This window comes from Bufo gargarizans, chromosome 4 (assembly GCF_014858855.1).
Source record: "Bufo gargarizans isolate SCDJY-AF-19 chromosome 4, ASM1485885v1, whole genome shotgun sequence".
NCBI classification, from domain to species: Eukaryota; Metazoa; Chordata; class Amphibia; order Anura; family Bufonidae; genus Bufo; species Bufo gargarizans.
Genome location: NC_058083.1, coordinates 311,501,212 through 311,514,632, shown reverse-complemented (window position 1 = coordinate 311,514,632; position 13,421 = coordinate 311,501,212). Strand labels below are relative to the sequence as shown.

The following is a 13,421-nucleotide window of genomic DNA, read 5'->3' as shown; positions in this document are numbered from 1 at the left end:
CAATCAGCAGAGCTTTTCTTGGATTTCTGCTCCAGGGTACATGGACAACTGGAGTGACTTCTAGTGCTGCTTATTCTAATTCTGTTTCATTTCTACAAGATGTGCTGTTTTTCTAACTTCTTTGTGATGAACCCCTCCTAACATCCACAGTATACGTATGGCGGATAAGACTTCAACCGTCACGAGCTGAGTAGATGCCATAACCAAAGGGGGTCTGCGTATTACACAGCTGCTGGCAGAGAGCAGCTCCCCGACTGATTGCAGTAGTCTGCAGATACACTGAATGTGAAGGCTGTAGAATAAAAGATGTTTAAATTGGTATGAAAGATCAATTTAGTCTAAAATGAGTAAACTGCAATGATAAAAAATTGCCCCCAAAAGGTGTCTTTGGCCTTTTAGCAGTGTTTGTAATGACACTTGTGCTGCATTCGCAATGCATTCATACCTACAATACAAACATTGGGGGTCCTTTATTAAGACCGCCGCTTTTAGATGTAAATACTGTCACAAAGCAGTCCCTGGAGGCACAGTGGTTAACCTAGAAGTATATATAGCCAGTGTTTATCTCGCTGAATGCGGTTGTCTTGTGACTTCACAGCATGAATTTCAAATTTTTATATATATATATATATATATATATATATATATATAATTTTATTGAATGTGTCTTCCTGGGGCTACAGGTGTCGAGCCACCAGTGCAGCTTTACAGCAAATTGGTATTGAATGGAGCTGCAGCACAAGTTTCTCTAACCTATAACCGCTAAAAGCCAACACTGCTGTATTTTATGGTGATTCTGTGCCGTGTAGCTCCAGACATAAAATTACATATTATGAATCTAATAGTTAGTAGTTGTGATTTTTTTTTATTTTTTATTTTATTTATTTTTTTACACCTGGATCACAACCTGAGAATGCCAGTGCTCAGTAGGGGTCAGCTAGAACTGCGACTGCTCCGCTGCCTGATTTGATATAGATTGCAAGGGGATGTGGATAACAAGAAACCGGGGATTATTTCTGTCTTGTAATCTCTCCATCCTCTTCATAGCAACAGCTCTTATGATTTACATGCTTAGGTTGTAGGGTAATGTGTGGTCATCGTGCTAGAGGAAGTAATACATTTATTTCTCTACCAAATGAGATAGGCAATAATAGTACTATAATCTGGCCATACACATGGAAAATGGCTGGTTAAATTGTTTTTAATTTTAATTTTTTTGCCCAGACCTTTTGTTCTTCAGTGAGAGAGGCCACTATATATATATATATATATATATATATATATCTATCCAACTACCGTACTCACAATGTTCAGACTTGGGATGAATGCATGATTAGTATTATATAAAACAGATACTGGGCACTCTCTTAATATAGGAACCTCATAGTTTATTGATAATACCACACATAAACAATTAATACTTCACTATTAAAGATAATAAAACATGCAATAAAAATACAAAAATGTAATACAATAAAAAAGATTCCTTAAATGATTGGTACCGATCACACATAAAGTAAAACAAATAAAATATAGATAAAAATCTATAGAGAAAGTCTCTGGGTGTTTGAGGGGTAAAACAGGATCTCCAATTTGCTGTCCCTCCAACTTAAATTTGGATGTAGGAAAGGTCGTTTATGGGAGTGTTATATAAGTCCTCCACAGACCGAAATAGCGATATAGTTGCAGTGATCTATTAAAGCGGCGTCCCGCAATTACTCACTGTTTCGCTGTACACTTGTGCATCCGCCGCTATATCCGTGTTGTAATTCAGGGATGTTCGCTGATAGTCGCAATCCCTTAGCTGTCTTCCCGGCGCCGCTCCGTAGATCTAAGAGCCGGCACTTGGGTAAGTTTACAGACTCCTTGTACCACGCTGAGCTTGCTGTATAGGTGAGCGTGATAGACTCTTACAGCCTGTCCTCAGAAGTGCGTGTAGGGTCTGCAGTTGAAGACAGGAATGATTTTGATGCGGGCGGTGTAATAGCGCACAAAGTCCAAGTCCATCCAGGGGTCCTAGCACCAAACGCGTTTCGGGGTCTATTGTTACCCCTTCCTCAGTGGTAACAATTGACCACTGAGGAAGGGGTAACAATAGACCCCGAAACGCGTTTGGTGCTAGGACCCCTGGATGGACTTGGAATTTGTGCGCTATTACACCGCCCGCATCAAAATCATTCCTGTCTTCAACTGCAGACCCTACACGCACTTCTGAGGACAGGCTGTAAGAGTCTATCACGCTCACCTATACAGCAAGCTCAGCGTGGTACAAGGAGTCTGTAAACTTACCCAAGTGCCGGCTCTTAGATCTACGGAGCGGCGCCGGGAAGACAGCTAAGGGATTGCGACTATCAGCGAACATCCCTGAATTACAACACGGATATAGCGGCGGATGCACAAGTGTACAGCGAAACAGTGAGTAATTGCGGGACGCCGCTTTAATAGATCACTGCAACTATATCGCTATTTCGGTCTGTGGAGGACTTATATAACACTCCCATAAACGACCTTTCCTACATCCAAATTTAAGTTGGAGGGACAGCAAATTGGAGATCCTGTTTTACCCCTCAAACACCCAGAGACTTTCTCTATAGATTTTTATCTATATTTTATTTGTTTTACTTTATGTGTGATCGGTACCAATCATTTAAGGAATCTTTTTTATTGTATTACATTTTTGTATTTTTATTGCATGTTTTATTATCTTTAATAGTGAAGTATTAATTGTTTATGTGTGGTATTATCAATAAACTATGAGGTTCCTATATTAAGAGAGTGCCCAGTATCTGTTTTATATTTTTCTATTTTATCAAAGGAAGGGTGAGTCCTTTTTACTGAGAGCACCTCTCCAGCTGTTAGCACCAATCCAGTGCGCCACTTCTTTTCACTTAATGATTAGTATTATGTGCAGTTACGTGAGATTGCTTGTCCCCATACAGATTCATTATTTCTAGCAGCAGATCACTGTTTACACAGGACAATCTGCAGCTTAGAAGCAGTTTTTGGTGCTGGCTGAAATGCACAATTACCCAATTAACTATGAATTTTCTCATCCTTTGGCAACACCTTTACATAGGGCAGATATCAGGAACAAGTGTTTCCAGGAATGCTCAATGCCCGGTCATTGGTCTGTGTAAAAGGACCTTTATCCACATTTATTAATCTTCTAAAAATTCAGATTCATAGTAATTTAGAGAGAGCATATTAAAGTGGCTCTGAATGCTCTTAGGCCCCTTTCACACGGGCAAGTTTTCCGTGTGGGTGCAATGCGTGAAGTGAACGCATTGTACCCGCACTGAATCCGGACCCATTCATTTGTTTGGGGCTGTGCACATGAGCGGTGATTTTTCACGCATCACTTGTGCGCAGCAAGCTCCCAGGCCCCATAGAAGTGAATGGGGCTGCGTGCAAATCGCAAGCAAGTGCGGATGCGGTGCGCTTTTCATGCGCGGTCGCTAGGAGAAGATCGGGATGGGGACCCGATCATTATTATTTTCCCTTATAACATGGTTATAAAGGAAAATAATAGCATTCTGAATACAGAATGCATAGTAAAATAGGGATGGAGGGGTTAAAAAAATAAAATAAAAATAAAATAATTTAACTCGCCTTAATCCACTTGTTCACCACCTTAATCAACATCTCTTCTGTCTTCATCTGTGAGCAATAGGACCTTTTGACGTAACAACACTCATCACATGGTCCATCACATGATCCATCACCATGTTAAAAGATCATGTGATGAGTGCAGTGACGTCATCAAAGGTCCTATTCCTCACAGATGAAGGCAGAAGAGATGCCGGCTGCGCAAACAAGTGGATTAAGGTGAGTTAAATAATTTGTCTTTTATTTTTTTATTTACTTTTTTTATACCCCTCCAGCCGTATTTTACTTGGCATTCTGTATTCAGAATGCTATTATTTTCCCTTATAACCATGTTATAAGGGAAAATAATACAATCTACACAACCTTGAACCCAAACCTGAACTTCTGTGAAGAAGTTTTGGTCTGGGTACCACATTCAGTTTTTTATCACGCGCGTGCAAAACGCATTGCACCCGTGCGATAAAAACTAACCAACGGAAAGCAATCGCAGTCAAAACTGACTGCAATTGCGTACCTACTCGCGCGGGTTTGCCGCAACGCATCCGGACCTTATCCTGACACGCTCGTGTGAAAGAGACCTTATACTCACATGCAATTAAAAATATAGCAGCTGTTGAGTTAGTCAATAAGATGTATCTGTATACCGCTACCTGCGGTTTGTTCTCCCAATTCATGGAGAGAAATTAGATCTCTGAGATCTCTGAACTGATGTGAGGTACAGGGTTGATTCTAGCTTTGAAAGAGACTGTCATGTATTATATAATGTCTGATTTTAATTTTTTTAGATTAATCATGGGATAACCCCCTGTCCCAAAGAGAACCCCCCTTCCCCTTATGTGAAACATGGTGGCTCGGTAGTTAGCACTTGTGCCTGGGGTCCTAGGTTTGATTCCAACCAAAGACAACATCTGCATGGAGTTTGTATGTTCTCCCTATGTTTGTGTGGGTTTCCTCCGGGTACTCCGGTTTCCTCCTACACTCCAAAGACATACTGATAGGGAACGTAGATTGTGAGCCCCATTGGGGACAGTTGAAGGCTAATGTCTGTAAAGCGCTGTGGAATATAGCAGCGCTGTATAAGTGCATAAAATAAATAAGTTGACACATAATCAAATATTGAGCCATATTCGTTCATTCAAGTTTTCACCCAAATGTACCTGCCAGTGTGCCCCAGATTTAAACTGTACTTTACCCGACAGTATTCTAATGAATTTCTTATATATACATGAAAATGAACTCCCATCACTACCAAATATACCTGAGTCCTCTTTTTTTTAAATATTTTTTTCTAATTTTCTTAAAAAGCGATCTGTTTAATATACAAAAAAATATGTACTGCTCTTTAACCCCAAGTAATTTTGTAGGCTCTGAAATGTTATCAAGGTGTCCACCTTATACAATTGGGTGTTCAAAGTCAATGCCATTTACTCTCCATTCCTCATAACCAGTGATTTGTCTTCCTTTATATTCAAATGATCCCATATAGTAGTTCCAGTAAACCATGCTTGCATTCCCCAAATTTTGTTTTTTTTTGCTCCTTCCCTGCATCTTTTGATCTAGAAAGGATCAGCATTTTTTTTTTTATATGATTTTGCTTCTTGAAATTCCACCATGTTCAGATTCCGATCAACACAGTGTAATATTCCATTAAATCAGGGTTTCTCAACTCCGGTCCTCGGGACCCACCTACCAGTCATGTTTTCAGGATTTCCTTAGTATTTAGCAGGTGATATAATTAGTGTCAATGCATCAGGACTTACCACAGGTATTCATTCTGTGGGATAGTCTCAAATCCAGACTGGTAGGTGGGTCCCGCGGACCGGAGTTGAGAAACCCTGCATTAAATACTTCACTTACTCTCTTGCTTGTTTCTCTAACCCTGTGTTCAGACCTGAGCATTCTGAAAGGAGCGCTCTGTATGCGCGATTGTACCAGCGTTTACAATCGCGCATACAGAGACAGGCGAACACACATTGTCGCGCGTTCCCAAAAGTCTATGTACGGGAATGCGCGACAAAACGCCCCAAAAAAGCTCAAGAACTTGTTTGAGCATCGGGCGTTTTACAGCGCGATCGTACGCGCTGTAAAATGCCCAGGTGAGAACCATTCCCATAGGGAAGCATTGGTTTCTCCTTGTTGAGCGTTTTACAGCGCGTAGGAACGCGCTGTAAAACGCTCAGGTGTGAACTTAGGGTTAAAGATTCAGCTACTTGAGCTGCAATATACCGTAGTATAAATGCCATTTAGGAATTGCTAAACCACCCTTTCCCATTGGGCTTTGTTAGTAACTCATAACAATTCTTGAAAGCCCATTCTTCCAAATGAATTTACTAGTAATTGCATTCATCACTGTACAGTATCTGTAGTATTTCTGTAGGACTATTTTAAAAAATATATAGCAACTGTGGCAACCAAATGTTTTAACTGAATTTATCTTGCCATTGATAAACCCATCTTAGTCCGCGCCTTCATTTTTACTTCCCAGCTACGAATCAAGGGGGCCACATTTAACTCGATAAACTTCTCCATATCCAGAGAAACAACAGGAAGGTATCTACTCCCAAACATTGGCTCTAGGATCCTTATAAATGCTTCTTGTCCAATTAATGAATATGGGACCAAAACCCTTTTTAGTTTACACTTCCCACAAAAATGTCCATTCTACCCCATCAAAAGCTTTTGTTGCATCCAGGAGAAGAATGGCAGCCCCCTCCCATTATCAGGTTCCACCATTTAGCTATATTATGTGTGGTGTTTTTTCCGATCAGAGGATTAGTCATCGGTATAGAAGTCTTGGAAAACCCTTTTTAACATACTCTATTTAGCAAATTCTCCAATAATGATCACATGCTCACACAGAGCTCACAAAAACTAATTAAAAACACACAGAAAAAAGCCTGCTTACAGTTGCATTTTTGCTGTGTTTTTATTAGAGTATAACCAGAATCTCCACAATGTTTCAAAAAAAAAAAAAAAAAAAACTACACAGCCAGCATCTGGCCACTGCATTCCCTGACGATGGCACTATGCATATGTATAGCAGTCAATGAGGGAATAAAGTGGGAATTGCACATTGCCATGACACTGTTATTTGGCAGCATTGACACCCTTTTTTTTTTTTTTTTTTTGGATGAAAGTGGTCTGAAGCATTACCCTGTTGTGATTTGTACAACCTTCGTATAGCCACCAGATCTACGTTCCCACAGCCCCGTCCATTAGTTTACTATGTTTGGGTGCCAGAAGGTAACAAGAAACCGCAGTCTGTAACGGCATCTTTGGAAGTGACTTACAGCTGGCTGCCTGCAGCCTAATCTGAGAAACAGATGGGCCTGGAGATAACCGTTTCAGATAAAATATGCCTGCTAAGAATTCTGAAACATTTTACTGGGTTCTAATCTCTCTGCACGTTTTACACTGAATTATCCTAGTTTTATCAGCAGCCTGCAGAATGAAGTATTGCTGGACTATAAAAAATTTGGGGCTATTGGACTATTGATAAAACCGTATATCATAAGTAGCGTTAGACATGCATACCTGTTTACTTAGTCTTCAGTTTTCCCTCTCCTCTATTCTAAACTCTGAAAGCTGAGCAAATGAATCAGGGTTGTCATGTAGAGTTAAACAAGAAGACTGCACGGCTGGATTACTGGGATGGAGCAGCATATTAAAACCGCAGCGATGATAGATTCTTGGCTCTTGAAGCATAGCTGCTGTTGCACAATTCCCTCTGTTTTCTTCTTATTCATTGCATCAGAGTTGTATTTTGCAATGGATACCATGTATGCTTGTGTCCTGAACATTTCTATGCTGGGCTGTCTGAGTAAGATGACGGAAGTGCCGGATTCAGCACATAACTGACCCAAACACAGCCTAGCAGATCCCTTGTTCAGGAGGCCTCTTTTTATAGTGTCCTGTATGCCCCGAACAGAATCTTCAAGGAGATATAAACTGGCCCTTAACATTTTGACTTTATCAGTCTGAGAATGATGCATCTGGGACGAGACATTCCTATGATTCCTATGAACAGTATGTATCCATGAATGATGAATCCATATGCAATAGGTAGCTCATTGTTGTCTTTTACTTTTCCATTTGTGCCACTAGCCATCGATTTCACTGTAGTCTGCTTAGTTTTCCACATACTGCAGAGGCAGCAGAAGGAAAGATACTATACAACGGTGTTCCTCAACTTCAGTCCTCGGGACGCACCTACCAGTCATATTTACAGGATTTCCTTAGGCGATTGCCTTAGGCGATTCAATGTTATACATATATATATATATATATATATATATATAAAAAAGGAAAACAATGGCGGCACCGGAATACAAAAAGGGTGCTATGTCCAGGGATGTAGCAGCTTACCCCATCAATAGGAAACGAAAAAAGGACAGCACTCCAAGTAAAAGTGATGATGATTTAATCACCCATGTGCAGGCAACGTTTCAGCTCATACAAGAGCCTTTGTCAAGCTTGACAAAGGCTCTTGTATGAGCTGAAACGTTGCCTGCACATGGGTGATTAAATCATCATCACTTTTACTTGGAGTGCTGTCCTTTTTTCGTTTCCTATATATATATATATATATAGTTACTTTTCAATTCCCTATTTCTATATATATTTTTTTTTTTCTTGTACAAATAAATCCCAACCTCAAGATGATTGACACTTAAATGGGAGCAGGCGGTGATTAGCGTTCGGCGGTGGACGGACCCCGGGAAATATGGGGTCCTCCAGCCACAGTGCTCCCCACTCCGTTCTCAATATAGGTGCAGGTCCCACCGCTGGAGGACCCCATATTTCCCGGGGTCCGTCCACCGCCGAGCGCTAATCACCACCTGCTCCCATTCATTTCTATAGAGCAGACGGCAATAGCCGGCTGTTTTCGGCGGCCCCATAGAAATGAATGGAGGGCGGCTGCGCAGTGCACTCTCCTTCACTTTCGGGGGTCCGTTCTCGATACCTATAAGACAATGGGGGCATATCCTAGCGATATTCCCCCATTGTCTGAGATGAGAAAACCCCTTTAAGTTTTATCACACTGTCCTTTAAATGCAGCAGGGTGAGCATTAAAGTGGCTGTCTCATCTTAGGCTTTGGTGGCATATCGCTAGTAGCAATATCAGATAGGTGTTGGCCCACCTCTAGGACCTGCAGCTATTTCCAGACCAGGCCACTGAAAGTGAAGCAGTGTGTACCATGTATATGTGGATTGCTATCCATTCATTTCTATGGGAGTTCCAAAAATAGATGGCTATTTTTGGAAGTCCCATAGAAAAGAATAGAGATTACATCTTGCAAGCAGGGGCACTGTTCCATGCACTACTATGGGACTGCTAGAGATAGTCGAGCCATCTCTCTGCTATTTCTGGCACTCCCATAGAGGTGAATAGAGGGCAACTGTACATTCACTGCTCCTCTCCGCTCACTTCGGGGTGCCTGTCCCACCTCTGGGTCCTGCACCTATCTCAGGGGTAGGCAACCTCCGGCTCCCAGCTGTTGTGAAACTACAATTCCCAGCATGCTCCATTCATTTCTATGAGAGTTCTTAGAAGAGCAGAGCAAGTATGCATACTGGGAGTTGTAGTTTCACAGCAGCTGGGAGCCGGAGGTTGCCTACCCCTGACCTATCTGATATTGGTAGCATATCCTAGCGATATGCCACCAGTTTTTAATATGTCAACCCCTTTAAGCTAGACAAGCAATGTTTAGAACCTAGAGGACTGATACTAACAGCATTGCAAGTGAGCATTCATATTTATTGAGGACCTGTCATCTCTCCTGGCATGCCTGTTTTAGTAACTGCTTGCATTCACCATGTAATAATTCTGGAACATCTAATCTCATGGCCCTATCTTGTGTCTTTCCTTTGTTAATCCTACTAGAACTGTATAATTGATTTGCTGCACCCTGCATTAAAGGTCCAGCTGAGTGTTAGGCCCCTTTCACACGGGCGAGTTTTCCGTGCGGGTGCGATCCGTGCGGCGAACGTATGGCACCCGCACTAAATCCTGACCCATTCATTTCTATGGGGCTGTGCACATGAGCGATGTTTTTAACGCATCACTTGTGCGTTCAGTTGAAATCGCAGCATGCTCTATATTTTCCGATTTTGACGTGACGCAGGCCCCATAGAAGTGAATGGGGTGTGTGAAAATCGGATGGCATCCGCAAGCAAGTACGGATGCCGTGCGATTTGCACGCATGGTTGCTAGGAGACCATCGGGATGGAGACCCGATCATTATTATTTTCCCTTATAACATGGTTATAAGGGAAAATAATAGCATTCTGAATACAGAATGCATAGTAAACCAGCGCTAGAGGGGTTAAAAAAATAAAAAATAATTTAACTCACCTTAGTCCACTTGCTCGCGAAGCCCGGCATCTCCTTGTGTCTCCGCTGCTGATGAACAGGACCTGGGGTGAGCTACTCCATTAAATAGAGCTTAAGGACCTTCGATGACGTCACTCCGGTCATCACATGGTCTTTTACCATGGTGAATCACCATGGTAAAAGATCATGTGACGTACCATGTGATGACCGGAGTGACGTCATCGAAGGTCCTTAACCTGTATTTAATGGAGCAGCTCACCCCAGGTCCTGTTCATCAGCAGCGGAGACACAAGGAGATGCCGGCTTCGCGATCAAGTGGACTAAGGTGAGTTAAATTTTTTTTTATTTTTTTTTAACCTCTCTGGCGCTGGTTTACTATGCATTCTGTATTCAGAATGCTATTATTTTCCCTTATAACCATGTTATAAGGGAAAATAATACAATCTTCAGAACATCAATCCCAAGCCCGAACTTCTATGAAGAAGTTCGGGTTTGGGTACCAAACATGCGCGATTTTTCTCACGCGAGTGCAACGCATGACAATGTTTTTTCTAGGAATTTAGGGAGTAAAAATGATTTATATGTGATCTGTATTTTATATACCAGCTTTTGTCTTTACACTATGTATGTTTTGTTTGTAGCTGCTACGACTGAGGAGCCTGAAGTCATCCCTGATCCAGCCAAGCAAGCGGATCAGGTTGTAAAAATAGCTGGCATCAGTGCGGGAATACTGGTATTCATCCTACTTCTACTAGTTGTCGTTTTAATTGTTAAGAAAAGGTAAGTGCCCTGAATGATCTTATTAGCTATGCTGTCCTATACGGTCATAGGTATTCTAGCAAGAGTGAGAAGGAGCTTGTATCACCAACCTGGTTAGAAATAAGCATACAGTATGTGTAAAATGCAGCCGGCGGGTTCTCCAGCTCCCTGCATTGATAGTGTGTCCAGTACATTGGGCCATCGTGGGATGACATTTTAGAAGGTTATGCCAGTTTTAAGTGATAGAATTATGTTTCTTTTAGGAGTGTTCCTAATCTATATGAGGAGAACACAGAAATATGTTTTGTTAGTACCACAGATTTCTCACGTTTTTGGAAAATGTTCAAAATCATTTATTCTGCTGATTTCTTAAAGGAAAAATGTATTGATATCAAAATGACTGACGTTTACCCAAAATATAGTTATACGTTGTAGCCAAGGGGCATTACTCTTTTATATTGCCGCTAATGTACTTAGATGCTGATCTGTAGCCCATCCACGTCCGAATAATAATGTAGCCTGCAATTTGTACACCTTTACAGCATTCTATTTTTTGCAGTGCCTCCAAAATGAAAAGATCACTATATACTAAATGAAACCTGTATAGTCTTCTCATGCAGTTATATTCTGCTTTATGCTACCAAACTTGGGTAGGTTCTCAAAAAGTAAAAGGCAAGTAGAAAGGGAGTATAGCTGCAGTACCAGACTACACAAGGTTGTCTGTTACCATGGAGATGCAAGGGTATGTATAGGATCTGTAAAAACCAAACAGTAGGACATTTGCTTCTTAGATCTTTTGTAGCAATAAAAATGGTTCCAGGGGTGGCTGGAGGCTTTAAATGACTTGGCTTTAGTTTAAAATGTGAAAATGTCTGACTTGAATTTCACAGCTTTATTGAAACTATAAGAGAAGTTTTCATAATTATATCAAGTTATAGCAATGTGCAACACTGGGATTTATCTGTAGTGTATGGGATCGGTGAAATAAAGTGACTTGCTTAATCGAACTTGATATTCAGTCCAATTGTATAACTAAAATGAAAAGAGCATTTCTTAGTCTCCTGGTCTACACAGTCTTTATCTGTGGGACATCTTTTTGCACATATACTTCTGTGTATAATAGATTTTTAAGATTTGGGGCATAGAAAGAGATATTTTAAAGAGTGAACAGAGATAAGTGCTGCTCACTTTGTCAAATATGAGCCACTAAGCATGATATTCTCTTAAAGGGGTTGTCTAGCCATTTAACATTTCAAAAAAACAGACTGAATGCTTTATAAAGGTAAAAGAAGCAATAACTCCCCGATCCCTCTCTGCTTATTCTGACACTTCCTCGGTTATTTTTTTTAAAGCATTCTCAGCTGTTTTTCAAAAATTTTTAAATTGCTTTAAATTTATTTCCCATAGCTCTGGAAAAAAGTCAGTTTATCCTGTTCTCTCTATCCCACAAGTAGTTTAGGTCTAAGTGATCATGTCTTATTTGGTCAGTATCCCATCTATTATCACTTTCCAAGATTCTTACCTTAAAGAAGACCCGTCACCTCTTCTGACATGTCTGTATTAGTACCTACTTGTACTCACCATAAAACAAAGATTCTGTAACATTTTTTTCTTATAATATTACTAGAGATGAGCGAATTTCCGCATATGAAATTCGTTCACACTTTGTTTGGTGGTAAAAGGTGAATTGCGTTATGGATTCTGTTGCCACGGACCATAACGCAATTCTATGACGGAATGCCTTTAGAGGCATTCTGTTACTCGTTCCGTCATACCAGAAGTCTACGGGCTGCAAAAAAAACGGTTTCGTCCCATTTCCGTTTTGCAGGAGAGGACTCCCCTGCATAACTGAAACGGAATGGATCGGTTTTGCAGCCCATAGACTTCTATTATGACGGAATGCCTCTAAAGGCATTCAGTCATAGAATTGCATTATGGTCCGTGGCAACACAATCCATAATGCAATTCACCTTTTGCCATCAAACGAAGTGTGAATGAATTTCAAAATATTCAGCGCTGATTGCCTGCTTTTTTCCTCTACAATGTTGATCTATTAAAATTTTTCACATTTTAATTAGATAATTAGCCGTTTCTGATTATAAAGAGAACAGTTCTTTTTTCTGTCTGTACCGTAAAGTTTTTTCAGCTAAAAGCCTATGAGAAGTAGCATATTATTCACCAATTTATATTGTACCTGATGATTTTATCTCCCACTTGTCTCTGTAGATGTTTAGAGCGACTATAGTTTCCCATGTCCCTTTTACATAGGGGGGGAATATAGATAAAATAGCACCACCTTGTGGCACTCTGACGTACAGCAGCTACTAGCCTTTATTAATATTTGCTGTGTATCTATTGAATGTAGTCTTGGCAGCATGCCCTGCATATTAATATACTTTATGGATAACATTTCTATTTTAGGCATGTTCCTAATATCTGCTTGCCCTTGTCCTAATATGTCATGTATAAGAACTTTCAGTAAATGTTTGCATTTAAGCACAGTGACTTGAATTGTACCTGAGAAACCTGAATGCAATTGTGGATATATTGTTTGTTGCTGTTAATGTTCTGTTTCTCTGATTGGACTGATTAATTATTGCCTTTTTACTGTTACCCCCTGGAGATATATTACATGGCGAAGGAACTTCTGCATTAGAAGCATTAGGTATGCTCCCGGTGTTGTGTGCAAGCCAGCTACCCATGTGCTTTCATGTATTCATTT

The 13,421-nt window shown here is 40.6% G+C and overlaps 1 protein-coding gene across 4 annotated transcripts in view; it reads left to right on the top strand.

Moving 5' to 3' along the window:
- Positions 1-13,421, top strand: part of PTPRK (protein tyrosine phosphatase receptor type K) — a 348,184-nt gene that overhangs the window by 274,523 nt on the left and 60,240 nt on the right. For all 4 annotated transcript variants that reach the window (XM_044291903.1, XM_044291905.1, XM_044291906.1 and 1 more), the window contains exon 14: positions 10,582-10,720. In XM_044291903.1, the coding sequence (XP_044147838.1) occupies positions 10,582-10,720 (139 nt within the window). The remainder of the gene's footprint in view (positions 1-10,581; positions 10,721-13,421) is intronic.